General features: G+C 47.7%; 1 protein-coding gene across 1 annotated transcript; it reads right to left on the bottom strand.

Moving 5' to 3' along the window:
- Positions 1-913: 913 nt before the first annotated feature.
- On the bottom strand, positions 914-27453 carry CSAD (cysteine sulfinic acid decarboxylase). Its single transcript, XM_060166106.1, has 15 exons — positions 27020-27453; positions 9873-10009; positions 9463-9589; positions 9293-9383; positions 8845-8951; positions 8263-8378; positions 7713-7792; positions 7347-7401; positions 3701-3817; positions 3554-3618; positions 3187-3268; positions 2567-2766; positions 2360-2411; positions 2109-2198; positions 914-1321 (listed from the first exon to the last, which is right to left on the bottom strand). Exons 2-15 carry the CDS (start codon positions 9996-9998, stop codon positions 1148-1150), a joined length of 1482 nt encoding a protein of 493 aa, XP_060022089.1. The 5' UTR covers positions 9999-10009; positions 27020-27453; the 3' UTR covers positions 914-1147.

Below are 27453 nucleotides of genomic sequence, written 5' to 3'. Positions count from 1 at the left end.
TTAGTTGCAGCACATATGTGGGATCTAGTTCCCAGGCCTGGGACCAAACCCGGGCCCCCTGCTTTGGGAGCACAGAGTCTTATCCGCTGCACCACCAGGGAAGTCCCAAAGTACAATTAATTTTAGAATAACTCCACTTTTGATCTTTTCTCTCCCACTCAAGATTTTTGGGAAAATTTTTTCCTATTTTTATCCTCTCTTATACCTTTAATTTTTTACAAATTTGCATTCTCCACTATTTTGTTGAAAGATAACAAACTTCACAATATACCAAAATAATACAGCTGAAAATTTAACTTTACTATTTTCCTATTTAAAAGTAATAGAGGGGGGCTTCCCTGGTGGCACAGTGGTTAAGAGTCCGCCCACCAATGCAGAGGACACGGGTTCGAGCCGTGGTCCGGGAAGATCCCACATGCCGTGGAGCAACTAAGCCCGTGCACCACAATTACTGAGCCTGCGATCTAGAGCCCACAAGCCACAACTACTGAGCCCGTATGCCACAACTAGTGAAGCCCGCACGCCTAGAGCCCGTGCTCCGCAACAAGAGAAGCCACCGCAATGAGAAGCCCACGCACCGTAACAAAGAGGGGCCCCCGCTCCCTGCAACTAGAGAAAGCCCGCGCACAGCAACAAAGACCCAACGCAGCCAAAAATAAATTTATAAAATAAAAAGCAATAGATACTCCTTATATCATAAAAGGGGCGCACAAAAGGTATAAAGAAGTTAATTTTCAAATTACCTGTAATCCCATCCCAGAGAAAACTATTAACATTTTGGCATATTACATCTCATCAGTCTTTTCCTATGTATTTTTGAATGCAGCTCAGATATTACCATATATAAAGTCTTATATCCAGCTTTTTCACATAACATTATATTAAAATTATTTTTCTCTTATCTATAAAAATCCTCTTTGTAAACATAATTTTAATGGCAGAGTAATATTCCATCATATGGATATACTATCATTTATTTAAACATTCTCTTAATATCAAATACTTAAAGGAGAGTTAGTGGGTCAAAGCACATAAAAATTAAGACAGCTTTGTTTCCTGGAGAGGTTGTTCTTGAGAACACGGGGAGGGGATACAGGGAGATGGTAAGGGTTGGGGGAGGGGTCCAGGCCAGCAGAGAAGGAGCGGCTCAGAGGTCCTGGCCCAGCCGTTCCAGTTCATTCAGCAGGAAGTCCATATCCGCCCGCGTCAGCGCAGGGTTGGCCACGACCACGCGGAAGAAGTTGCCCCGGGTACCATGGGGCTGGTAGCCAATCATCATGGAGCCCTTCCTCACCATGCGCTCCTTGAGGATTGGGGCCACCTGTGGGAGGAGTGGAGCAACCTTCCAGCTGCAGCCTGGGGTCAGGTGAGGGGCTGGGCTCCCCAACTTGCACCTCCCTCCACCCAGACACCTTCCAGAGACAGCAACTCGTGGCTCGGATCCTGACGTGGCCCCAGTTTACCCTTGCCATCACATCCAGCCCACTGGACCTTCTCTACCTCCTGCATTCTTTCATGTCTCACCATTCTCCACGTTACCACATGGGCCATTTTCTGCTAAATCCTGACTTTTCACTGAATCTCAACACTGCTTTTTCAGTCTAACTTCAAGCCTTCATCATCCTCGACACCTTCTTCTCCCCTCTCTGAATTCCTATAACATTTTTGATGTTTCGTATCATCTGCAGCACCTAGTACCGATCTATCCTTAGCGACCAGGACATACCTCCTGGCCTGACAGGGTTGCTCTGTCCCCAGCATTAGTGAGCAAAACTCCAAGATCTTTCTGCCTCACATCTCTGTCCTGAGCCTGAGCTCCCAGCAGAATGCCCCACACCATGGATCTATGTACTTCACACTGGTGACTTTTCTTGTAATGCCCCTCTCCGTCTTCTTCTTACTTTCCAGAAGCATACCTTATCCCCCATTCCCAGCCTCACAGAAATGAGGACAAGTGGGTGTCGTCTTCCAGTTCACGGTCCCCACCTCAGGAGCAAAGGAACTAGCCAAGGGAACTGCCATGCCACTTACAGCCAGCAGGGGGCGGAAACACACCAGCTGCATCGGTTCCCTAATGGGTTAACCAGAGCAGGGAGGAGGCTGCCTACCGTAGCCAGCCTTTCACCGTAATCCGGACTCCCCTTCTTCTCCCGCAGACTGGGGGGCACGAACCAGAAACACACGTTGACAAATTCAGGCTGGGAGGAATGAGGAAGAGGAAGGTGTGAGCTGAGGAAGGGGGACCGTTCCCCTCTCACTGCCCCTCTTCCCCAACCAGGGCTCTGCTGGGGAAGAGGGGCAGTGAGAGGGGAACGGTGGGGGGGACGGGGGATGAAAAAGAGCACAAGGTCGGTCGTACCTCCATGACCAACTCAAAAGTTTCCCGCTTCTTCAATTCCTCCACCAGGTACCTGTGAACACAGAGTGAGACATCATGGGTGGAGGAGGAAAGGCAGAGATACAGAAACAAAAGCAACCCAGAGAGTGAGTCAAGAGACACTAAGAGCAGGAAAGGGGTGCAGGGCTGGAGCCCAGAGAGGGGAAACGGGACTGCCCCCACTCCTACCGGGCAAGGGCAAAGGCCTGGTCCACACGCCGCTCCAGCCCCTGCCCGCCCTGTGCCTTCCACATGAGCCACAGCTTCAGACAGTCCACGCGGCGGCCACACTGCACCACCTTGTCTCCAGTGTCCAGAGCCACATCGTAGAACTTGTCCTGCTGGAACAGGTAGCTGGCCTGGGACCCGTGGCAGCGCTTGAGCAGGTTCTGTGGAGGGTGAGGAGACAGTCAGACCCACCCTCCCCGCCGAGGTTTCCTCCAGAGCTGCACTGGGCCATTTCTTAGCTCAGTCCACATGCTTCTTTCCCTGGAACCAGGCGGCACTGATGGGACGGCTGCCAGCTGACTGAAACCCTCTCTCTGGGTTTTCTTCCAACACTCAGAGTTCTTCCCAAATGACCCAGGATCCCTCCGATTACGACTTAAGCCGGGAACTTTTTCCTTTGCACGAAGACAGGGGAGTGAGGGAGCCCACTACAGGGGATTAGGGTGGTCACAGATATTCAGCTTCAGATGGCATGGCAAGGAGAACGTGGTAAGGCCAGGAGCTCCTCTCAGGTGGGATAGAAAAGAAGACAAAGGTCCAGGGTGGGAGGTGGCGCCAGGGCGGGGGAGGGGCAGACCCACCGAGGTGTCCCGGAGAAGAAGAGCTGAGCACTGCAGGCCTGCGGAGAGGAGCTTGTGGGGATTCCAGGCCACGGAGTCAGCCCTGGGGTGGGCACAGCAAAGCAGGGTCAGCTGGCTCCCCCTCAAGCTGCCCAACCAGAGCCCCAACCTTTCCAGATCTCCAGTAAGAGGGGCTTCGGTCTAACCCCGGCCCAGCAGAAGAATTTCCAGGTCTGACGTCTGACCTCCCAGCCCCAATCAACCATCTCTCCAATCTCCCTCCTACCAGCCTCCTTCCCCTACCCCCATCTGAGCTCCCTGGTCCAAGACTACTCTCTGGATCAAGGATTTGAAGGGTGAGATTCAGGGCATAGGGGGCTGTATGCACCTCTGGATCCCATTCAGGAGATGTCTATGTGTCTGTGACAGCAGGACACTCCCTCCCCAGGCGGCCTGTGGAGCAAAAGGAACAATGTGGGCTTTGGCCTTGGCCTCAGTTCAGCCCACCCCATCCTCAGGCCTGAGTACCACTCACGTCCACGTGCAGCCATAGTCCATGACGCTGGCTCACGTCTGCAACTGCCTCCAGAGGGTCAAAGGCCCCCAGCACGGTAGTGCCAGAGGTGACACTGACCAGGAATGGCACAGCACCCTGTGGCAAAAATGCAGAGGGAGAAAGAGGCTGTGAAGTCATCTCAAGAGCTACCCAGAGCCTGGTGCTGAGATCCAGCTCTATAAATTCTTCACATGCCTGACCTGGGCCCTTGCAACCTTACGACGTGTTACTGTCCCCTTTAATTTGCAAGTGAGGACACTGAGATTCAGAGGAGTTAAGAAACCTGCCCCCAAGCTGAAACCCAGAGATGGAGTTCAAACCTAGGTCTGTCTGATGGTCTATTTCCAAAGTTCATACTCTTTCAACAAAGTTGAATGTCTTACTGGAAGATCAAAATGCTATTTTAAATATCCTAATAGTACAAAAGTTTATGAGGAACTTGAATTAGTATTCAAAATACTACAACAAAGAAAAGCGCAGGCCCAGATGGCTTCACTGATGAGTTGTACAAAACATTAAAAAAAGAACTGATACCAGCTAGGGCTTCCCTGGTGGCGCAGTGGTTAAGAGTCCGCCTGCCAATGCAGGGGACATGGGTTCGAGCCCTGGTCTGGGAAGATCCCACATGCCGCGGAGCAACTAAGCCTGTGTGCCACAACTACTGAGCTTGCACTCTAGAGCCCGCGAGCCACAACTACTGAAACCCGCGTGCCTAGAGCCCGTGCTCCGCAAGAAGAGAAGCCACCGCAATGAGAAGCCTGCACTGCAGTGAAGAGCAGACCCTGCTTGCCGCAGCTAGAGAAAGCCCGCGGGCAGCAACGAAGACCCAACGCAGCCAAAAATAAACAAATTTAAAATTAATGAATTAAAAAAAAAAAGAATTGATACCAGCTCTTCATCAGCTTCCAAAAAAAAAAAAAAAGAAGAGGAGGGAACACTTCTGAATTCATCCTATGAAGTGATTATACCGATACCAAAACCAGACAAAATATCACAAGAAAACTACAGAATATATCTCTTCTAAATATAGACATAAAAATCTACAAAACACTAGCAAAATAAAATCCGCAACATATAAAAATAATGATACGCCATGACAAAGGGGGATTTGTCCTAAGAGTGCAAGCTTGGTTTAACATCCCAAAATCAATTAATGTAATACATCCTATCAATAGAATGAACGAAAAAAACCCACATCTCAATGTGGTTTATTGATCATCTCAGTAGACACAGAAAAACAGTTGACAAAATCCAACACTCCTTCATGATATAAACACTCAAAAAACTAGGATTTGAAGGGAACTTCCTTAACCTGATAAAGGGCAACTACAAAAACACCCACAGCTAACATCATACTCAATGGCGAAAGACTGAAAGCCTTCCCCCTAAGATCAGGAACAAGACATGGATGTTCACGCTCCTCATTTCTATTCAACATTGTGCTGAGGTTCTAGCAGGGCAATTAGGTAAAAAAAAATAAGAGCCATCCAGATTGGAAAGGAAAAGAGCAAAATTATCTGTATTTACAGATAACATTATATTATACCGAGTAAATCCTAAGGAATCCACTAAAAAAAAACTATTAGAATTAATAAATGAGTTCAGCAAGTTCGCAGGGTACAAGATCAATATTCAAAAATCAGTTGTATTTCTACACATTAGCAGTGAACAATCCAAAAATGGAATTAAGAAAACAATTTCATTTATAAGAACATCAAAAAACAATAAAATACTTAGGAATAAATTCAACAAAAGAAGTGCGAAACATACACTCCGAAAACTACAAAGCACTGTTGAAAGAAATCAAAGAAGACCTAAATAAATGGAGGCATTCCATGTTCATGGATCTACAGATTGAACACATCCCTATCAAAATCCCAGTTGGCTTCTCTGCAGAAATTGACAAGCTGATCCTAAAATTCAAATGGAAATTTAAGGGACCCAGAAAGCCAAAACCATCCTGAAAAAGAACAAAGTTGGAGGACTCACACATCTGATTTCAAAATTTACTACAAAGCTATATGAAGACAATGTGGTCTATAGGATAGACATGCAGATCAATGGAATAGACCGAGAGTCCAGAAATAAATCCTCATGCTTACACTCAATGGATTTTAACAAGGATGCCAAGACAATTCACTGGGGAAAGAACAGTCTTCTCAAAAACCGATGCTGCAACCATTTGCATGTGGAGATATATACATATTTTTTAAATTTATACTTAAATACATAGTTGAGGTATTTTCATGTTAACATATATATTCCCATCTTATTCTTTTAAATGGCTGCATACTACTCCAACAATAACAACAATGGTAGCTAATATTTATATACTGCTTCACTGTTCTAAGTGCTTTACACATAATTTATTTAAGCCTTACAACAACCCTATAAGTTCTATATTATGCTCATTTTACAAAGGAAGAAACTGACACAGATACATCATAATTTATCTATTGATGGATATTTAAATTTTTTTTTTTAATTTTACACTTCGCTCCAGTGCACACAATGCTAAGCACTTGTGATGATGATTTATACACTAATCCTAGCAGCAGGAGACAGAGTCAGTGGATAGATACATTTAAAATGGTATAGGACTTCTCTGGTGGTCCAGTGGCTAAGACTCCGTGCTCCCAATGCAGGGGGCTCGGGTTTGATCTCTGGTCAGGGAACTAGATCCCACATGCCACAACTAAGAGTTCACATGGGACTTCCCTGGTGGCACAGTGGTTAAGAATCTGCCCGCTAATGCGGGGGACATGGGTTCGAGCCCCGGTCCGGGAAGATTCCACATGCCGTGGAGCAACTAAGCCCATGCGCCACAACTACTGAGCCTGCGCTCTAGAGCCCGCGAGGGGGAACCCCATGCCACAACTAGTGAAGACCGCGCGCCTAGAGCCTGTGCTCCACAACGAGAGAAGCCACCACAATGAGAAGCCCGCACACCTCAAAGAAAAGTAGCCCCCTCTCAAAGCAACTAGAGAAAAGCCCGCACGCAGCAACGAAGACCCAATGCAGCCAAAAATACATAAATAAATTTATTTTTTAAAAAAAAGAGTTCACACGCCACAACTAAAAGATCCTGCATGCCACAACTAAGACCCGCAGCAGCCAAATAAATAAATAAATATTTGTAAATAAATAAATAAGTAAATAAAAATGGTATAGATAGTGCTGAAACGCCCTCCAAGACGGCTGCAGCAGCTCCCATGTCCCCTAGTGCGGAGGGGCGTGCAGGGGTCTCCACATCTCCCATTGCTCCAAGTCTGCATTGCTCACCACTGGCCCGCACATCTTCCTGAACCTCCTGCACAGACCCTGCCAGCTCACAGAAACCTTCTGGGCTACACCTCAGGTCCCCAACATCCTCCCTGCGGTGCCCCTTGGGACTCCACTGAGTGACTCAGTCCTACCCCTGCCCTGCGACCCGATACTGCCCATGGGTCTCAGCAGGACTACAGTGCCCTTGCTCCCCAGGCATCCCTTCAGCCCACCAGGGAAACGGGCACAGAGATCAAGGGGAGGGATGAGGGGAGCCTTGAGTAGGCACAGGCCAAAGAACCCTCCAAGAAAGGAACAGAAGGGTCCTGTTCCACTGCCTCAGCACCCCTCACTCACTCACCTCGGCCTCAGCCAGACCGATCTGCCTCTCCAGATCCTCAGGGATCATTTTCCCTCTGGAAAAGAAAACTTAGTGGGTAGGGGAGTAATAGGTTCTCTAGGCTGGGCAGCAGAACTCGAGAGCAGGGTAATGTGCAGTTAGCAATGCAGAGGCCACAGTGTTGATTTTTCCCTAAGAGGGGTAAACAGATCTCAGGGGACAGGGCGGAGACTCTAGCAGGCACTGGTAGACAGCAGAGGCAATTCGGTGGGAACAGCGCAGGGAGAGAAGTCCGCCGGGGTGTGCGCCAGAGGCCAGAGCCCCTGGCAATGAGAAGGCACACGGCGCCAGGCTGGGTCTGAGACATGCAGACAGAAGGACCTTCACCTCTCATCTGCCTTGACCATTCGGACGCTGTCGGTGCCAAGTCCCAGAAAAGCAGCTCCTTTCTTGACAGAGTAATGACACTGTGGAGGAAGGCAGAGGGCAGAGAGGGTGGGGAGGAGAGAGACTGGTCAAACAGATGAGACCCTGTAGGCCAGGGCTTCTGAAATACTCATGGGCCTACAAATCACCAGTGTGTCTGGTTAAAATGCAGATTCATCTTCAGTAGGTCTGGGCTGGGGCCCGAGATTCTGCATTTCTAACAAGCTCCCAGGTGATACTGATGCTGCTGGCCCATGGCCCATACTCTTAGCAGAAAGGGTGTGGACTGTGTACACTGCACTGGATGCCCCTCTGCTACCCCCACACAGAAGGCAAGGTGAACGGGGAGTGTTTACACAGCCCCCTTGGTTGGAAGGAAGCACATCCGCCTGGGGGCAGGCTGGTCTCGGAAGAGATGGGTCTGAGCAGGCAGAGGATCTCACAGGTCTCGGACTCAGCTGGCTGGAGATTAGAATCGGGGAGCCCAGGGTAGGCCTGTGCCTCTTCCCACCTCCTCTGATGTGAAAAGGGCCAGGGGCGGCAGTGCCCTGAGGCCCCTCTGTTTGCAATCCGGGTAGCGCTGATAGCGGGCCAGGTTCACAGCATACATGTTGGAGATGGAGCCACCTGTCACAGGGAAGGGGTGGTGGCAAGAGGGAGGGGCAGTGGGTCAAAACTGGAGCTTGGCTCTCTTGACCTCTCCACCCAGAATAACTGATCAAAGAAGCACAAGTGATTGGCTACCAGGCCACGAGTTCTGAGGGCTCGACAAATGGCACGCTGGTAACCCAGACAGCGGGATCTGCAGATCCCGACTCCCCCTCCTTATCCGGGGCTGATCCCAGGATCCACCACCCCACCCCACCCCACCCCACCCCACCCCCCCGCCAGGACAGCAGGCACTGATGCCATGTATTATTTGGCAAACATGAGGATACGGGGGACTGGGCAGCTTCTCTCTGGTTTGGCCGGAGCCCAGCTGGAGAAGAAACAAAGAAGAATCACCCCTCCCTGCCAGCTTACAGCAAGAGAACAGTGGGGAAGGAGGAACCCTTGAAAAGGCCAAAGAAAGGCCCCCCTCCTGTTTACATACCAGGGCAGAAGACGCCGTCCCCAGAGCTCCAGCCCACCAGGGCCCGGAGTTTCTTCAACACCTCTTCTTCCATGAGGACAAACACGGGGGCGATCTCATATGTGTACCTGCCAGGAGAGGGAATGATGAGAATGGGAAAGAGACAGGGAGAGACTCTGCGAGGAGTTGGAGAGAGGAGGTGGACAGAGTGAGTGAGAGAGGGTCCAAAGAGAGGACTGAGTTGGTGAAAAAGAACAAGGGAGGAAAAGATGAGAAAAAACTGGAGCTGGGAGGCATGAGAAAGCTTGAGAAAGGAAGCCCAAAGGGTACGAGGGGAAAGACTCTGCCAGCAGAGATTCCCAGAAAAGACAGGGGGGCAAGCACCATTCTCCTCTCCTACCCACCGAGTGTATCTCCCACAAACCCAAATCCTTTCGGGGAGGTGCAAGGGGGCCCAGGGATGGCTCACTGGCTGGTGTTGAGGCTCTCAGTGACAATGCGTCCAGCCAGGGCATGAGGGTCCAACCCTGAGAAGAGCTGGTTGAAGAAACGAGGGTGACCTGGAGAAGGGGGACGAGGGCTCAGTGTGGAGCTGGGTACAAATTCTAGACGCGCCTCCCCGCAGGACCCAGGACCTACAGGTCTTCACACTGTAGCGGATCACAACCCGGCAGCGCTCCAGGATCTGCTCCTGTGACTCCCCCTCATTCCGCAGCTCCAGATCCAGAAGCTGCTTCAGCTCCTCTGGCTCCCTCCACTCGCAGACCTAGGAGGAGAAGCGGGAGATTCTGGGGGCGCTGAGGCACCCCGCTGACTGGCTGCCCAAACCACATCTCAGCAGACAGAAGACACCACCAAGCTGCACTTACAGCAAATTAGGAATATTTTCCAAGCAACACATGAACAAGGGTAAATAAACACAGTCTGGCCCAGTATGTAATCCCTGAGGCACGCAGCGAGAGTGATGAATTCTGGGGAGAAGCCTGCACAGAGGAGGAAAGTTCTCAGCCAGGTTTGACGGGCAGGAGGAGGGGGGAGAAAAGACCCACCTTCTCGGAGGCACTGGTCCCTTTCCGAATGACCTCATCCACCACAATCCCAAACACGTCCCGGAGCAAGGCGTCTGCAGCCACGGCGTCCCCATCAAGGGAGAGGAGTGGTTGAGAGTCAGCCATCAGGAGGAAATCTGTGAGCAGAGCAGGAGTTATTCCCTACTCAGTCTGGGGACCCCACCTGGACCCAACCAGCAAGAACTTCAACTCCGTAATGGGCCTAAGGCCTAGCCCCAGGCTTCACTGTACAGATAAGGCAAGTGAGAGCGCCCAGGGAGAGAGCCAGCAGAAACAGGTGGGAAAGAAGTGCTGAGCAGGTAGAAACCAGTGGCCACTGCTCACCAAAGGCACAGGTGAGAAGCTTACCTTTCTGCTCAGGCCTTCGTCCAGGTGAGCTGGAAGCAGGGGACACAACTGGCTTTTTAGAGTGTTAGGACTAGGGCAGCAGAGGGAGCAAGGTATAGGCAGCAGTCACATGGCCATGACATCATTCTCATGACCCATGCCCTGAAGATTTGGGCCAGCAGGTTGAGATAAGTTTCCTGAATAACCATTAGCTGACATGAAGAAGCGGGGAGATGAGATGTAAGGCAAAAACACATGCCACCTTCACTTAGACTGGAGAAGAACAGAGTAATGGTTTAGGCAGGCCTGAGAGGCCGATCTCTTTGCATCCCAACCCCCAGAGTCTTCTCAGAACTGTCCTGATTTCTAAAGCCCTCTTCTCTGAAGAGCAGGAAGAAAAGGAGGCCACACTGAGGAGGCAGACCGTTAAGTATAATCCTGTGCCTTGCAGGTTGAGAGTGCTCAAGAAACAGGGAGTGGCTGTTTGTTTTTCTTTTTGTTTTGTTTTTTTGCAGTACGAGGGCCTCTCACTGTTGTGGCCTCTCCCGCTGCAGAGCACAGGCTCCGGACGCGCAGGCTCAGCGGCCATGGCTCACGGGCCCAGCCTCTCCGCGGCATGTGGGATCTTCCCGGACCGGGGCACGAACCCGTGTCCCCTGCATCGGCAGGCGGACTCTCAACCACTGCGCCACCAGGGAAGCCCGGGAGTGGCTGTTTGAAGTGAGCACCAACTGTGTTCACACCAGGGTGCTGGGGTTGGTGGGTGGGGAGGGGGGATACTGATGCACGTGCAACAGTTACAGCCCAGGGCGCTGGCGAGATGCTGATCCCAAGTGCTATTCAGGAGAAGAGATGGATGAAGGCTGAAGCCTGAGAAGGATCTGCAGTGGGACTGGGGCTGCAACTTGAAAGCAGGCAGGAGAAACAGGACTGGAGAAAGGGAGGAAGAGAGGCATTCAGGGACAGGGGGGAATGCCATGAGCTTACATCAGGAATGAGTATGGCTGATTCTCAGGTCAGCGAAGGTGCCTGGCCGGCTGGAGAGAAGGTCTGCAAGGACGACACGGGAGCAGAGGCAGGGTGGGCAGAGCTGCAGGAGAGATTATGGACAGCCTTGAGTGCCAGCCAGGCCAAGAATCTAGATTTTATCCTGCAGAAAATGGAAAGCCACTGAAAGATTCTGTGGCAAGGATTAATGTGATGAAAACAATGCTCTCAGAAGACCAGTGTATAGCAGATGGATGCAGAAGAATGAACAGGCCATTGCTGTAAACCAGGAAAGAGGTGAGCCACACGTGAATAAGGGTGGTGTCGCTGGGGAAGGACAGGTAGGGGAATATGCAGGCTTAACCACTTGCTGGATTATACTCAATTCAACACTTACGGAATCTACATTGGAGGGGAAGGAAGGGTCAAGGACGACCCTGGGGTTTCAACCCTGGGTGACTGGAAAAATAATGGTGCCCATAAAAGAAATAGGGATGCAGAAAGTGGAGGCTGGATGGAAAGTAGATTGTTATTTCTTGGAAATACTCATCTAAGTGGAGATGTCCAGGGCTACAAATACGCATATGGGAGGAAGTCAGGTCCAGAGCTCTGCTGAGATGCAGGAATGAGAAGCAGACTCGAGAGGTGGGGCACAGCTGAAGCCTTGTGATGGGCTCCATTCCCCAGGGGAGAGAATGCTCACAGAGATGGCCAGGGAGAGAGGGGCAAACACCAAGGCCTGGGGAACCCGCCAAATGTGGGGGTAAGAGGATCCAGGAAACATGGAACGGAAGGAATCTTCCTCTGGTATAATCCACTGTCAGCAGCCACTGGACCCCAAGCTAGTTGAAAACACAGGTCCAAGGGACCCCAGTGGTCCTATCCTTAAACTTCTCCTCAGTAGATTGGGTTTTGGGAAACTAGGGGAACTGACTCAGCCTTGAGAATAAGACTCAATCCTTCATCGGTGCTCACTCTGGCTCCCCTGACAGGTGGCAGCAGTGGGGCGTTTTAGGTGGAAAGGCTAGAAGGAGAGACGCTAATAAAAATAGGCACCATGGAAGTACCTACCACACGCCTCATTCTGTACTTAACATGCATTATTCTCATCTTCACAACGACTGAAGTTAAGTTTATGACACACATTTAAAGATGAGGAAACAGATTTCAGAGACACTACGTATGTAACGTGTCCAGGTCATGCAGCCAGTATGTGGCTGAGCTGGGTCTGGACAAGGGTGTGTGGAGCTCTGAAGACCCCGCCTAAACATCAGGCTCCACCGCCTCATGCGGGCCTCCCTCAGCCTCTGAGCTTGCTTTGGCACAAAGGCTTCTGGGCCAGGAGTGAGTACACCTCAGGGCCTCAGTTTCTGTAAAATAAGGGATTTAAAGAGAGAACCTCCAAGGTATCTGTGGGTGTTCATCAGCTCAGGCTGTTAGATAGGGCAAGCAGGCCAGGGGAGTGGAAAACAGGCTGCAAGGAGGGAACGACTGGTGAAGAAAGAGAGACCCCAGGCTGGAGGAAGGCTTTTCCCAAAGCTCTGAAAAGAGGTCTGCAGGGAAGACTTGGCTCTGTCCACCCGGTCCCTTCTGTATCCATTCCACCAAAGTCACCACTCAGAAATGAAAGGTGGGGACTTCCCTGGTGGCGCAGTGGTTATGAATCTGCCTGCCAATGCAGGGAACACGGGTTCGAGCCCTGGTCTGGGGCTCCACATGCCATGGAGCAACTAAGCCCGCGAGCCACAACTACCGAGCCTGCGTGCCACAACTACTGAAGACCGCGTGCCTAGAGCCCGTGCTCTGCAACAAGAGAAGCCACTGCAATGAGAAGCCCGCGCACCACAACGAAGAGTAGCCCCGCTCACCGCAACTAGACAAAGCCTGCGCATAGCAACAAAGACCCAGTGCAGCCAAAAATAAATAAATTTAATAAATTAAAAAAAAAAAAGGGCTTCCCTGGTGGCGCAGTGGTTGAGAGTCCGCCTGCTGATACAGGGGACACGGGTTCGTGCCCCGGTCCAGGAAGGTCCCACATGCCACGGCGCGGCTGGGCCCGTGAGCCATGGCCGCTGAACCTGCGCATCCGGAGCCTGTGCTCCACAACGGGAGAGGCCACAACAGTGAGAGGCCCGTGTACCGCAAAGAAAAAAAAAAGAAAGAAAGGTGGAGGCAAGGGCTCTGAACACCCCCAGTTTCCTCCAGGGTAAACAAGGAGGTGAGGCATCCCTACCCTCACGCCCCACACAGAATCCTGTCTGGGGACCTGAGAGAGTTTTCCTTTTACAAAGCAAGAAGGACATTAACCCCCAAGATAGAATAATAAAGCAAAGAAACATAAATAAACTTAGGAATACCACTTTCGTCCCTGGCTGAGAAGATGCTGGAAGGACCAAGTAGGGTTTGTTTAAAAATTGACAAGTTTTGTATGGACAGCAAGGGAGGAAAGTGGCAGGGGTGGATGGTGGGATGAACTGGGAGATTGGGATTGACATATATACACTAATATGTATAAAATAGACAACTAATAAGAACCTGCTATATAAAAAAATACATAAAATAAAATTCAAAAATTCAAAAAAAAAATTGACAAGTTTTTCTTACTTCATGGGATCTTTAGTTCATAAACTCCTCCAGCCATCAACTCCCTTGTATCTTTCTTTCCTTCACTTACACAACCTAGATTGTACGGTCTGTTGTTTCAACCACTCTTTGTCCAAAATCCTCAACTCCCTGGCCCTAATGTCCTTCCACCAAATCCACCTGGCAAAACCCCAATCCAACTGGCCAGTCCTTCTCTTACCAAATCCACCAGGACTGCTGAATTCTGCTAGTGAAAACCACCTAACCATTCAAATTGGTTTTGCTATAAATTCATGGTCTCTGTGCTCATTCCAATAAAACACACCAGATTAAATGCATATGTTTACCAATACTCCTTCCTGAAACCCCACTAAATTATATCAGTGGAATTTTAAATTCAGAAGAATAAAGCAGGGCTTCCCTGGTGCCTCAGTGGTTGAGAGTCCACCTGCCGATGCAGGGGACACGGGTTCGTGCCCTGGTCCGGGAAGATCCCACATGCCGCAGAGCGGCTGGGCCCGAGAGCCACGGCCACTGAGCCTGCGCGTCCGGAGCCTGTGCTCCGCAACGGGAGAGGCCACAACAGTGAGAGGCCCGCGTACTGCAAAAAAAAAAAAAAAAAAAAAAAAAAAGAAGAAGAAAGCAGATGGGAGACAAGAGGTGAGAGATGTGAATAACTGTAGAAGATAGAAAGCAGATGAGAAGTGGTAACTGGTTCAGCAAATGCAAAAAGTTAAAGCCACTCTGTCTGCAGAGGGTTATGCCAACAGGATATAAGCTTCTTCTTAGGGCAGAAGCCCAGAAAGGCTCAGGAATTTACAACAGTAGCTACCTGGGAAGCCAGGAGGAAGAAGCACAGCTAAAAACGTGGAAATTAGATGAAAATTTATACAAGGAACATTTAGGCCCTCACTCTTCTCCCCCTGCCCATTCAGCGAGGCAACTCCCCTCTCCTCCACCTAATTCCAAAGAAGCAGGAAGTCTGTTTTCTAGAGAAACTGAAATGGAGCAGCTGGGACTTAGGGATGCCAAGCACAGCAGAAGTTGAGGAGGAGGCACTGTACTGAATACAAGAGGATTAGCGGGAGGTATCCAGTCAAGTCCTTTCTCCCGATCAGTGTTCAGAACCAGTGGCCTGGGGTAAACCTTCCAGGGTCAGGAGACTGGAGGATTCCTCTCTGAAGAAACTGACCTCAATAGCCCTAGAGAAAAGACCTGACACTTATTTCAGTCCTCGCCCAATCACCTAGTCAGTGATGCCCACAAGTCAATAAATACATCCTTTCTATGCACTTGGGCCTTCCAATATGCCTTAGCGCCTCACTCTTCAATGTGAGCAGACAGACAGCCAGGGACTACCCGACACCTGAGGAAAGCCCCTAGTGTGAACCACAGAGGTGAAAACAGACACACTGAAAAAAGGTATTTGGTAAAAGAGGAGAAATGCAAGGAGCAGAAGAAAGCTTCAAAAATTCAGGAAGATGCTGCACTCATAACAAAAAAAAAAGGGGGGGTTTGCTCTCAAAAAGGAACACTCAGAGAACAATGAGAAGCTCTAGGGTTTTAAACATATGACAACTGAAATGGCAGTCAAGAAAATCACACAGGGGCTTCCCTGGTGGCGCAATGGTTGGGAGTCCACCTGCTGATGTGGTTGATGCAGGTTCGTGCCCCAGTCTGGGAGGATCCCACGTACCGCGGAGCGGCACGGCAGTGAGAGGCCCGCGTACCGCAAAAAAAAAAAAAAAAAAGAAAAAAGAAAATCACACAGAAAGAAAAATATAAAGAGATGGGCAACAAAACATAAAAGAACTATAGAAGATCGATCCAAAAGGCCCAAGAGTCAACTAATAGAAGTTTCAGAAAGAGAAGAGGAAAAAGGTGGAAAGAAATAAAAAAAAAAAAAAGCTTTATAGAACAGGATAGATCAAATGGATCCACTGAATGACCAACAGGAAGACAGATGATAATATTGTTTCAGAACAATGGAGGATCCAAAGACTTCCAGAGACAAAACCCAAACCAGATCACAGACAAAGGACAGAGAATCAGACCACATCATATTTCGCCCAACACAGGAGAGAGGTGAAGGGAATTCCCAGGACTGTGATGAAGGTAGTAACCATCTTCAGAGGCAAAAAGCAGCAATGACTCTCTCAACTGGACACACAACACTGCCTGGCAACATTACTATGCTTCTATTGTCGGCTCTATCTCCAACTCTCTGGAAAAATTATTTCAAAAATTTCCCACACCTCTCAAATTATTGACCTATCAACCTTCTCCCTGTTTCCCTCTCATTTCAAATTTCTTATAGAAAATAAAAACCATCCAAACTCACTCAACTTTTTGTCACCTGCACTCTGGATCCCTCTCTGCCTTACTTCAGTATTTATTCATTATCTGGTATATATGTGCCAAGCACTTTGGTGACCACTAGAGGTCACAATGGAGAGCAAAAGACCACAGCCCTGCCCTCCTGAGGTTCACAGTCTAAAGCACAGGTCACAAACTGGAAGACGGAGGGCCAACTGCTACCCATAGACATGGTTTTGTTTGGCTTGCATAGTACATTTTAAAACTTTAAAAAACAATTGTCAATGCCGAAACTTCCAGCTTCTTGTGAAAAAAATCAGAAGATCTAGCAACACTGGGCCTGAATTTTAAGGAGCAACAACCCTGTAGTTGGAGTTCCCCCTTTATTATTGTTATAGTTGTGCATTCATTGGGTTTTCTTTTCAATTTTTAGATTTTTGATTAAGCAACATATTCAGGTAGTTCAAAACCAAAATATATGAAAATATTAATAGTGAAAAGTCTAATTTCTACCCCATTCCATATGCCCCATTCCAGGTAACTATTTTTATTAGTGTCTCAGATAATCTTTCAGAGTTTTTAATGCAAATACTAACAAATGTAAATATATATTATTTTCTCCTTTTTCACATAAAAGCATATAATCCCTGTTGTGCACCTTGCTTTTTTTCAGTTAACAGTATATGAGTGATCATATAGAACGTATAGAACTTCCTCATTCTTATTTTTTAATATAACAGCTTTATTGAGATAACTTACATACTCTAAAACATATCGTTTTAAATTGTACAATTCAGTCCCACCTGGAGTACCAAAAAAATTTTAAATAAAAAATAAATAAATTGTACAATTCAGTGGTTGTTCATGTAGTAACAAAATTGTGCCACCATCATCACTAATTCCAGAACGTTCTCATCCTCACAAAAAGGAACTCCCCATTCTCCCCTCCCCCCACCACTGACAACCACTCATCTTTTTTCTGCCTCTAAAGATCTGCCTATTCTGGACACTTTCACATAAATGGAAACAAACAGTATGTTATCTTCTGTGACTGGCTTCTTTTACTTAGCATAATGTTTTCAAGGTTCATCCATGTTGTAGCATGTATCAGAACTGCATTCCCTTTTATGATCAGATAATATTCCATTGTATGGATATACCACATTTCAAGTATCCATCAATTGATGGACATTTAGGTTGCTTCCACAATTAAGCTATTGTGAATAATGCTGCTATGAACATTAATATACAATTTTTTGTGTGGACATGTTTTCAATTCTCTTGGGTACATACCTGGTAGTGGAATTGCTAGCTCATAAAGTAACTTTACGTTTGACTTTTTGTTGTTGTTGCGCCAGGCCTTAGTAGCAGCTCACAGACTCCTTAGTTGCAGCAGGAGGCCTCCTTAGTTGTGGCATGCGAACTCTTAGTTGCGGCATGTATGTGGGATCTAGTTCCCTGACCAGGGATCGAACCCAGGCCCCCTGCATTGGGAGCGAGGAGTCTTAACCACTGCACCACCAGGGAAGTCCCACATTTAACTCTTTGAGGAACTGCCGAACTGCTTTCCAAAGTGACTACACTATTTTACATTCCCATGAGGGTTCCCATTTCTCCACATCCTTGACAGACTTGTTATTGTCTGTCTTTCTGATTACAGCCATCTGCATTTGTAACTTTGATAAGGATTGCCAACATCCATAGAGGTGACACCAATGTATGAAAGCATCTGTGTTCTCAGCCTCAGTAACAGAGCATGCTGTCAAACTTCTGAATCTTTTTAATTCGAGGAGTAAAAAATATCTTAGTATAGCTTTATTTTGGTTGAACTCCAGTATTAGTCAGTTTTGCTGTGGTAACTAATGACTTCAAAACCCCACCGTCTTGGGACTTCCCTGGTGGTCCAGTGGTTAAGACTCCGTGCTTACACCGCAGGGGGCAAGGGTTCGATCTCTGGTTGGGGAACTAAGATCCTGCAAGCCGTGCACGGTTGGGGGGCAGGGGGGACCACTGCCTTACAACAGAGATTTATTGCTCTTTCAAGGTTTATATTGGTGGTAGGGTTGGCTATAGCTCTGATTCATATGCCTTTATTCCAAGACCCAGGCTGAAGGAATAGCCCCTACTTGGGACACAATGTTCTCACAGAAGAGAAAACCATGCACCAGCTCCTAAAACTTCTGCTCAGACCTAGCATGGAATATCTGGTCAGATCCAGTTGACCAAAGCAAGCCCTGGGGCAGTGGGGTGAGGATGTATATTCCTCCCACAAGGGGGCACTGTAAAGTGCATGACAATGGATGATGATTGGATGACAATCCTCAGAAGAGGACTGGCCACAGGCCCTTAGAATTTTGCATTCTGTTTCACCTCAGTCCACACTAGTCCACCTCACTCATCTGCTTTACCTGCCTGGCCCTGTAGACATCTGAGTTGGACCCATTGGTCTAAGGGGTTCCTCTCCTTCTCCTTCAGGGATACCCTCTTGATTACCCCCGCCCCCCATTTCTCCAACTCTTCTTCCCACTACCTCTTTCTCACAGCATTTTATTTTTTATTTTATTATTTTTTTTGCGGTACGCGGGCCTCTCACTGTTGTGGCCTCTCCCGTTGCGGAGCACAGACTCCTGACGCGCAGGCTCAGCGGCCATGGCTCACGGGCCCAGCCGCTCCGCGGCATGTGGGATCCCCCTGGACCGGTGCACGAACCCGTGTCCCCTGCATCGGCAGGTGGACTCTCAACCACTGCGCCACCAGGGAAGCCCTCTCACAGCATTTTAAATTGTCTAAACCTCTCACAACACATTCCCACTCCAGCCACCTCCTCTTCTCAGCCAACCTTCTTAAAAGAGTTGTCTCCACTCCATCTTCATTTCCTCTCCTCTCACACTTTCCTGAGCCCACCACCATGTAGCTTACACCTTCAATGCCACCAAGAACATCCCTGCCTCCAAATCCAATGGACACATATCATCTTTATCCTACTTGACCCCTCTGGAGCCAACAGACATAGTTTGCCATCCCATCTTGAAACATTTTCTTTCACTGGCTTCCATATGACTACCCCTGACCATTTCTTAGTTCCCTTTGCCTTTTCACCTTCTTCTGGCCCTCCCTCAGGGTTCTATCCCATGGCCTCTTTCATCTGTGTTCTGCACCTCTCCCTGGACAATCTACTCTGTTTCCAGGGCTACATGCTGGTGACTCCTCCATCCCAGACATCTCTCCCCAGCCAAGATCCATGATGTCACCTGCCTAATTTGGAAGTCTCACAGGACTTCACACTCAACAGGTCCAAAAGTGGACTCATTATGAGCCTTTTTCTTGAGGCTCTTTTTCTTGAGTTCCCTGGTTAAGTGAATGGTACCATCTTCTGAAACCTAGATTCTAACTGAGCTCCTGCCTCCTCATCCTTGGCTGATTTTTTTCCTTTTTATTTAGTCTTCAAATGTTATATCTTTATTTCTCATTCAAAACATCAGCAGAAAAAAAAACACAAAACCATCAGCAGAGGGGCTTCCCTGGTGGCACAGTGGTTGAGAGTCCGCCTGCCGATGCAGGGGACACGGGTTCATGCCCCGGTCCGGGAAGATCCCACATGCCGCGGAGAGTCTGGGCCCGTGAGCCATGGCCGCTGAGCCTGCACGTCCGGAGCCTGTGCTCCGCAACGGGAGAGGCCACAACAGTGAGAGGCCCGCGTACAGCACAAAAAAAAAAAAAAAAATCAGAACACTAAAACCTGGATAAAGCTTTTTCTTCTGTGTTATGCTGTAAAATTCTTTTCCTTAAAAGCACTTTAAAGGGAAGTGGTAACTTTACAGTGGAGAAATCTGGTGGACACCACCTTACCCAAGTGATCAAGGCTAACATCACCAGTAATGGGTTGGATGGACATCGTGGGCCTTCCGACGTGAGGTATGGAAAAATGGCAAAAACGCACAACCTGAATTTAAACATGAGGAAACAGATGTTTCTAAATTGACGATCATCCTACAAAACAATGTAGCCTGTAATCTTCAAAACTGTCAATATCATGAAAATCAAAGAAAGATTGAGGAACTGTTCCAGATTGAAGGAAACTAGAGACATTACAACCAAAAGGAATATGTGATCTTAAATAGGCTCCTGGATAAGGAAGAAAAAAACCTGCTGTGAAGAAAGTTACTGGAAGAACTGGTGGAATCTGACAATGAAAGACCTCATAACTATTAGAATTCTTCTATCAGTGCTCCATTTCCTGAACTTGATCATTGCATCGTAGTTATGTAAAAGAATGTTCTTATTCTTAGGAAACGTGCTAAATCATTTAGCAGCAAAGAAGCACTGTATATGCACTTTCAGTTCAGAAAACAATACTGTGTGTATGTACCTACAAGCATTTTAAATTTATTTATTTTATTTATCTTATTTTTGGCTGCATTGGGTCTTTGCTGCTGTGTGCGGGCTTTCTCTACTTGCGGGGAGCGGGGGCTACTCTTCATTGCAGTGTGCGGGCTTCTCATTGCTGTGGCTTCTCTTGTTGCGGAGCATGGGCTCTAGGCACGCATGCTCAGTAGTTGTGGCATGCAGACTCTAGAGCACAGGCTCAGTAGTTGTGGCGCATGGACTTATTGCTCCGCGGCACGTGAGATCTTCCCAGACCAGGGCTCGAACCCGTGTCTCCTGCATTGGCAGGTGGATTCTTAACCCTTACAAGCATTAAAAGAAAGAAACAAAAAACAGCTTTATTGAGATACGATTCACAAACCACAAAACTCACCCTTTTAAAGTGTACAATTCAGTGGTTTTTAGTATATTCACAAAGTTGTGCATCGATCACACTGTCCAGAACATTTTCATCATCCCAAAAAGAAACCCCATAACTGTTAGCAGTCACTCCCCATGCACTTTTTTTAAAAACTGGAAAAGATGGGAAAAGTCTTCAAAATACTAACTGCGGTTATTTCTCAGTATCGGGATTATAGATGATTTTCATTTTCTTATTTACACACTTCTATATTTTTATAATTTTATATGATAATTCCATTGACTTATGTAATTAAAATAAATATTATTTTTAAGCAACGTAAAAGATTAAGGAGGAATGAAGGGGCAACAAGAATTCCAAACTATACAAATTGCCAGGCTCATAAAAAGAAACGAAATTGAGCTACCTGTAATGAGGTGGATAGACCTAGAGTCTGTCATACAGAGCGAAGTAAGTCAGAAAGAGGAAGACAAATACCGTATGCTAACACATATATATGGAATTTTTTAAAAAATGTCATGAAAAACCTAGGGGTAAGACAGGAATAAAGACACAGACCTACTAGAGAATGGACTTGAGGATATGGGGAGGGGGAAGGGTAAGCTGTGACAAAGAGAGAGAGGCATGGACATATATACACTACCAAACGTAAAATAGATAGCTAGTGGGAAGCAGCCACATAGCACAGGGAGATCAGCTCGGTGCTTTGTGACCGCCTGGAGGGGTGGGATAGGGAGGGTGGGAGAGAGGGAGACGCAAGAGGGAAGAGATATGGGAACATATGTATATGTATAACTGATTCACTTTGTTATAAAGCAGAAACTAACACACCATTGTAAAGCAATTATACTCCAATAAAGATGTAAAAAAAAAAAAAAAAAACAAATTGCCAGGCTCAAGGAATGACCCCATTACACCACGTGGTTTCCCAACTCTCCTCAATCAACTCTCATCTAAAAGGTCTACCAGGTGACAAAGGTAGCCACATACTGCTCATTTCTACTATGCAGCCTAACTGGCTCTCAGAGAGAGGAATGAGTTCAGGTAGTTCAACAAACACTGACTATCTAATGCCTGGCACTGCCCCAGGTGTTGTGTCTGCCTTGTTTGCTCCAGCTAACAGGCCAGGAGGGAAGCCAGCACATAAAATAAAGGCTTGCTCCTCACTAAAGAAAGGGAGGGCTGGTTAACTCTGCTCAATTGGCCCAGGGCAACCTTCAAAGAGAAAACATTCCGGCTGTCCTTAAGGCAATAGAGATCTGGTACAGGAAAAGACTAATCGGTAATCATTACAATACTACCTGAAAAAGAGATGGGGTGGGCCTGAGGGGACAGTGTACCAGAGAAGGTGGGGAAGGTCGCCCAGGAGGAGGCCTGCCTGAGGGCAAAGGGATTAGGGCAGTTGCTTCTTAAAGCACTTTCAGCCAGGCTTATTGTGAGAAAGTGAAAACACTGACCTAGCTGTCTACCTATTAACAAACCCCACCGACTCAACACCCACGTTAACAGTGGCTCCAATTCTTATGTGTACAGTGTTTTCCCCTCTTCTAGACTGTAAACTCCTGGGAAGAGAGGTCTAAGTCTTATCTTTCCTTAAGTAAAGCACCAAATATGAAATAGGCATTCAGAAAAATGTTAGTTTTCATCTTTCCCACTCTCCTCTCCCTTCCCCCAAAGTCTTCCACAAACTTGAATAAACTATTTCCAGGTACTGAAAAATGATGCTGCACTACACTTACATTGATATGCATAAACCAAAAATCAGTATTAAAGATAACTTAGAAGATTTGCAAAGGGGTTTTTTTTCTTCGTAAAGCCTTCTCACCTATGATCTCATTTGAGCCTCACAGTACTGCTAGAAATTTGCCTGAAAAAGTATTTATTCACCCTCATTTTCGAGTCAAGGGCTCTTGAGACAAAAAAAAAAGTGAGATTAATTTGTCCAAAATTACAAAGGTGACATGGGAGGAAGCCTAGATCACTGATTTTCTGGCATCTAGGCTAGTACCTCTCCCATTACATTATTGGTCCCTTTTAAGTCTGGCACTACTCACCACACACACACACAAATAAACTGCAGGGACTTCCCTGATGGTGCGGTGGTTAAGAATCCGCCTGCCAATGCAGGGAACACGGGTTCGAGCCCTGGTCCGGGAAGATCCCACATGCCGCGGTGCAACTAAGCCCGTGCGCCACAACTACTGAGCCTGCGCTCTACAGCCCACGAGCCACAACTACTAAGCCCACATGCTGCAACTACTGAAGCCCGCACTCCTAGAGCCCGTGCTCCACAACAAGAGAAGCCATCGCAATGAGAAGCCTGCGTACCACAACAAAGAACAGCCCCCACTGACCACAACTAGAGAAAGCCCGCACACAGCAACGAAGACCCAACCCAGCCAAAAATTAATTAATTTAAAAATAAATAAAGAAAATAAAAATTAAAGAAAATAAACTGCAGCTGAGATAAAGACATAAAACTGAAAACATACAACCATAAAAATACCAGAAGGAGGGCTTCCCTGGTGGCGCAGTGGTTGAGAGTCCGCCTGCCGATGCATGGGACACGGGTTCGTGCCCCGGTCCGGGAAGATCCCACATGCCGCGGAGCAGCTGGGCCCGTGAGCCATGGCCCCTGAGCCTGCACGTCCGGAGCCTGTGCTCCGCAACAGGAGAGGCTCGCATACCGCAAAAAAAAAAAAAAAAACCCCAAAAAAAAAATACCAGAAGGAAGGACAGGGAAATATTTCTATAATCTTGAGGTAGCATATCACAAAAACCCAAAAGCCACAGGCAGATCTGACTACATAAAACTTTTAAAATTCTGTGTAAAGAAAGACACCATTAAAGTGGTTAGGGACTTCCCTGGTGCTCCAGTGGCTAAGACTCTGCGCTCCCAATGCAGCGGGCTGGGGTTCAATCCCTGGTCAGGGAACTAGATCTCGCATGCCACAACTAAAGATCCCGCACGTGGCAACGAAGATCCCACGTGCCACAACTATGACCCAATGCAGCTACATAAATAAATATTTTTTAAATAAATAAAGTGGTTAAAGATGATTTATGGCTTTATTTCCCCTCCCCCACCATTATTTTACCTACTCATTGCTTTCCAAAAACGGTTTTTGTTTTCCTTGCAATTTTTCCTTTCCATGCAGATTTAAAAGTCAGCTTAAGTTCCATGCAAAGTCCTGTTTTAATAAGAATTTAACCTAAAGTAAAAACTGTGTCTCTGCAATATTAAGTCTTCCTATTCACGGACATGGTAAAACTCTCCATCTAATCAAGCCTTTTGGGAATTCTCTGGCAGTCCAGTGGTTAGGACTCAGTGCTTTCACTGCCTTGGCCCAGGTTCGATCCCCGGTCGGGGAACTAAGATCCCGCAAGCCGCGTGGTGCAGCCAAAAATAATAATCAGACCTTTTTTTCTTCCACTAAAATAATCTGATTTTCTTAATGCATAATTTGCAATTTCCTGTTAAATTTACGTCTATAATGTAATATTTTTATTGTGAATGAGAACCTTCTATGACATTTTTATGGTTGATTATTGTTCTCATATCTTTATATAATTTTTGTTTGTTAATCGTATATCTGGCGATGCTGCTGAACTCACTGGTTTTAGTATCTTGTCAACTGATTCTCTTTGTGGATGGATATATCAGGTGAAAATAATGAGTATAAAAATATGAAAATAATAATGACTTTTGAGTGGCCAGTAGCTTTAATAGAATATTAGTTTTGATTGTAAACATTCTTGTTTTGCTCCTATTTTCATAGGAATGTTTCAAATATTTTCCCATAAAGCATAACTTTCACTCTAAGAAAAGTTCAAAGATAAATGAAAAACTAAGAGAAAATATTTTAAAAGCATATGACAAATGAAAAGTTAATATAACATAGAGATTACTACCAATCAATACGAAATAGACAAATGACCTTTTTTTCCTTAACAGGCAAAAGATGTGAACAGGCAGTTTACGAAAACAATTAAAATGGTCAAAAAGCAACAAGAGGGGCTTCCCTGGTGGCGCAGTGGTTGAGAGTCCGCCTGCCGATGCAGGGGACACGGGTTCATGCCCCGGTCCGGGAAGATCCCACATGCCGGCGGAGCGGCTGGGCCCGTGAGCCATGGCCGCTGAGCCTGCGCGTCCGGAGCCTGTGCTCCGCAACGGGAGAGGCCACAACAGTGAGAGGCCCGCGTATTGCAAAAAAAAAAAAAAAAGCAACAAGAGATGCTCAACTTCACTATTAACGACATGCAACTTAAAATAATGAAATTACTATTTTTCACCTATCAAGTTGGCAACTGTACAAAAATTCATAGCATCCAGTATTGCCAAGGTTGTAGGAAATGGGGACATTCACACGTGGCTCTGAGTGTGTAAATTGTTACAAACTTCTGAAATTCAATTTCACAGAATCTATTAAAATTTAAAATGCACATATCCTACCTACGAATCTATCTAGAAAAACAAAAAGAAACTATACTTATACAAAAAAGCTATAAGTAACCTAAATGTTCATCAGGATGGGTCTAGACAAATTAAAATAGTTGGAATACTATGCAACAATTTTTAAAATGTGAAATGACTTAGAAAATGTCTAAAATACACTTGTGTGGTCCATTGTAGGTGCTCAAAAATATGTTTTGGATGAAATAACAAATTTATGAACATAGAAAAAAGCTTGGATGTATATACACCAAACTTGTAAAAGTGACTACCTTCAGGAGCATGGAATAGTAAATGGCAAAATATTTTTTGCCTTTTAATTCTTTTTTTTTTTGTGGGGGGGGGTGGTGCGCGGGCCTCTCACTGCTGTGGCCTCTCCCGTTGCGGAGCACAGGCTCCGGACGCGCAGGCTCAGCGGCCATGGCTCACGGGCCCAGCCGCTCCGCCGGCATGTGGGATCTTCCCGGACCGGGGCACGAACCCGCGTCCCCTGCATCGGCAGGCGGACTCTCAACCACTGCACCACCAGGGAAGCCCATGCCTTTTAATTCTTTTGTGCCATGTGGACTTATTAAAATAAGCATGAGCTAATTTTTTTAAATTAAAGATTTATTTCTGATGATCTCGCTCCATTTTATCTGTTCTATGATGATCCTAAGAGCACAAGGATTTGCTGTCAAAAACTCAAAAAATGGAGCGCTCAGGGAAATTAAATCTGTGTACAAAAGGTAGCTGGCAATTCTTCTTTCATAAATATTTTTTTTCTTTTGGCATCTCTGTTAATTCTCCTAAACTCACAATCTGACACACCTAAATAGAATCGACATTTCCTTCCATCAAGTGCACTAAATGCATAGCCCATCTTTAGCAGAACCCCTCCCTAAAGTTGGGAATAGAATTTAAAGAAAGTCTCAAGTTTTCCTAATGTAGCCGGTCCCACGGGCACCCTGCATCGCTAAGTCTCCAAAGAGATTACATTCTCCTACTGAGGGGAGTCCTATGGCTTTTTCCAGGCGAGGAGGGCAATGTTAGATTGTGGACGGTCTGGAATAAAGGCGGAAGCGATATAGGGAAATCAGAGGCTTCGGGGTGCGCAGACCATGCCAGGGCATCCGTTCTCAGATTGGAGTCGAGTGTACTCGGCAGGAGCGTGCAAAAAAAGTTAACTCCCCTCCCAGCTGACGCGGCGGCCCTCAGAATCTGCAGATCTGGGCCTGATGGAAAGGTCGGGTAAAGATGACCTCGACCGAATTACATGAAAAAGCCTGGTACGAAGTATTCTGGCTTTATTTGGGGCTCCAGGCTCAGAAGCGACAGGGAGAACATCTGGGAGGAAGGGAGAGTGATGGCGGTTCTTCAAGGAGTCCTAAGCAGCTCACCTGGCAAAACCGCTCAACTAACACTCAGCGTACCAACACTTCAGGGCCCTCGTTCCTTCCCTGAATCAACATGGCCGCCGGGGCGCGCCCCTACAACGGCGCAAGCGCCGTACCTCCGATCCTCCCTCTTCCCGTCCTTCCGCGCGCCGGCACCGCCCACTCGCCAGCTGCACTCCCTCGGTGAGCCCTCAGCCTCACCCCCTTTCTGTCTGCCCCCGCCCGTCCAGGGTCGCGAGCCCGGAAGTGGATAATGCTGCTCAGGGGGGAGAGGACGAGGGGGGAAGGAGAAGTGCTTCCGGGGAAACGGGTCCCGGGTTGGTGTTTGTAAACTTGCCTCGGTTCCGGCGGGGGCAGCGGTGGCCACGGGGTTGGCACGGCGTGCTGCGGCCTGGAGGAGGGGCCGCGCGGCCGGGGAGACAGCAGGAGGCCGCGCCTGGCAGGTAGGAGCACGCCCCAGGGAGCGCAGCGTCGTCTGGGCAGACGGCAGCGCTTCAGCAGTTCGCAGGCCGTGGGGCGCCCCGCGGGAAGGGGGAGGGGAGGGGAGGAGGGGCGCGTGGCGAAGGGAGGGCGCTCCCGGGGAGGGGTAGGGGCCGCGCGCACATCACCGTCCGGCCGCGTCACCGGCTGGGCTGAGGGGGCTTGCTCTGAAGGGACGCGGGCGCGAGCACGCACCTTGCGTGCTCCTCGGCTCTCTCCGGGTGCGTGCGGCGGGCGCAGCGGCTGGCTGGCTGGCTGGCTGGCTGGCTGGCTGGCTGGCTGGCGCGAGGG

Source organism: Lagenorhynchus albirostris, chromosome 11 (genome assembly GCF_949774975.1).
Source record: "Lagenorhynchus albirostris chromosome 11, mLagAlb1.1, whole genome shotgun sequence".
Taxonomy (NCBI): Eukaryota; Metazoa; Chordata; class Mammalia; order Artiodactyla; family Delphinidae; genus Lagenorhynchus; species Lagenorhynchus albirostris.
This window is presented reverse-complemented; position numbering and strand designations above follow the sequence as displayed.

Bases quoted from the DNA above. Each gene is read 5' to 3' on its own strand.
- CSAD (XM_060166106.1), bottom strand. From the start codon at position 9,998: ATGGCTGACTCTCAACCACTCCTCTCCCTTGATGGGGACGCCGTGGCT. The intron at 9,384-9,462 runs GTAGGTCCTGGG...CCCCTTCTCCAG, and splicing joins CCGCTACAGTGTGAAGACCT to GTCACCCTCGTTTCTTCAAC. The intron at 1,322-2,108 runs GTAGGCAGCCTC...CTCCTCCCACAG, and splicing joins ACGGTGAAAGGCTGGCTACG to GTGGCCCCAATCCTCAAGGA.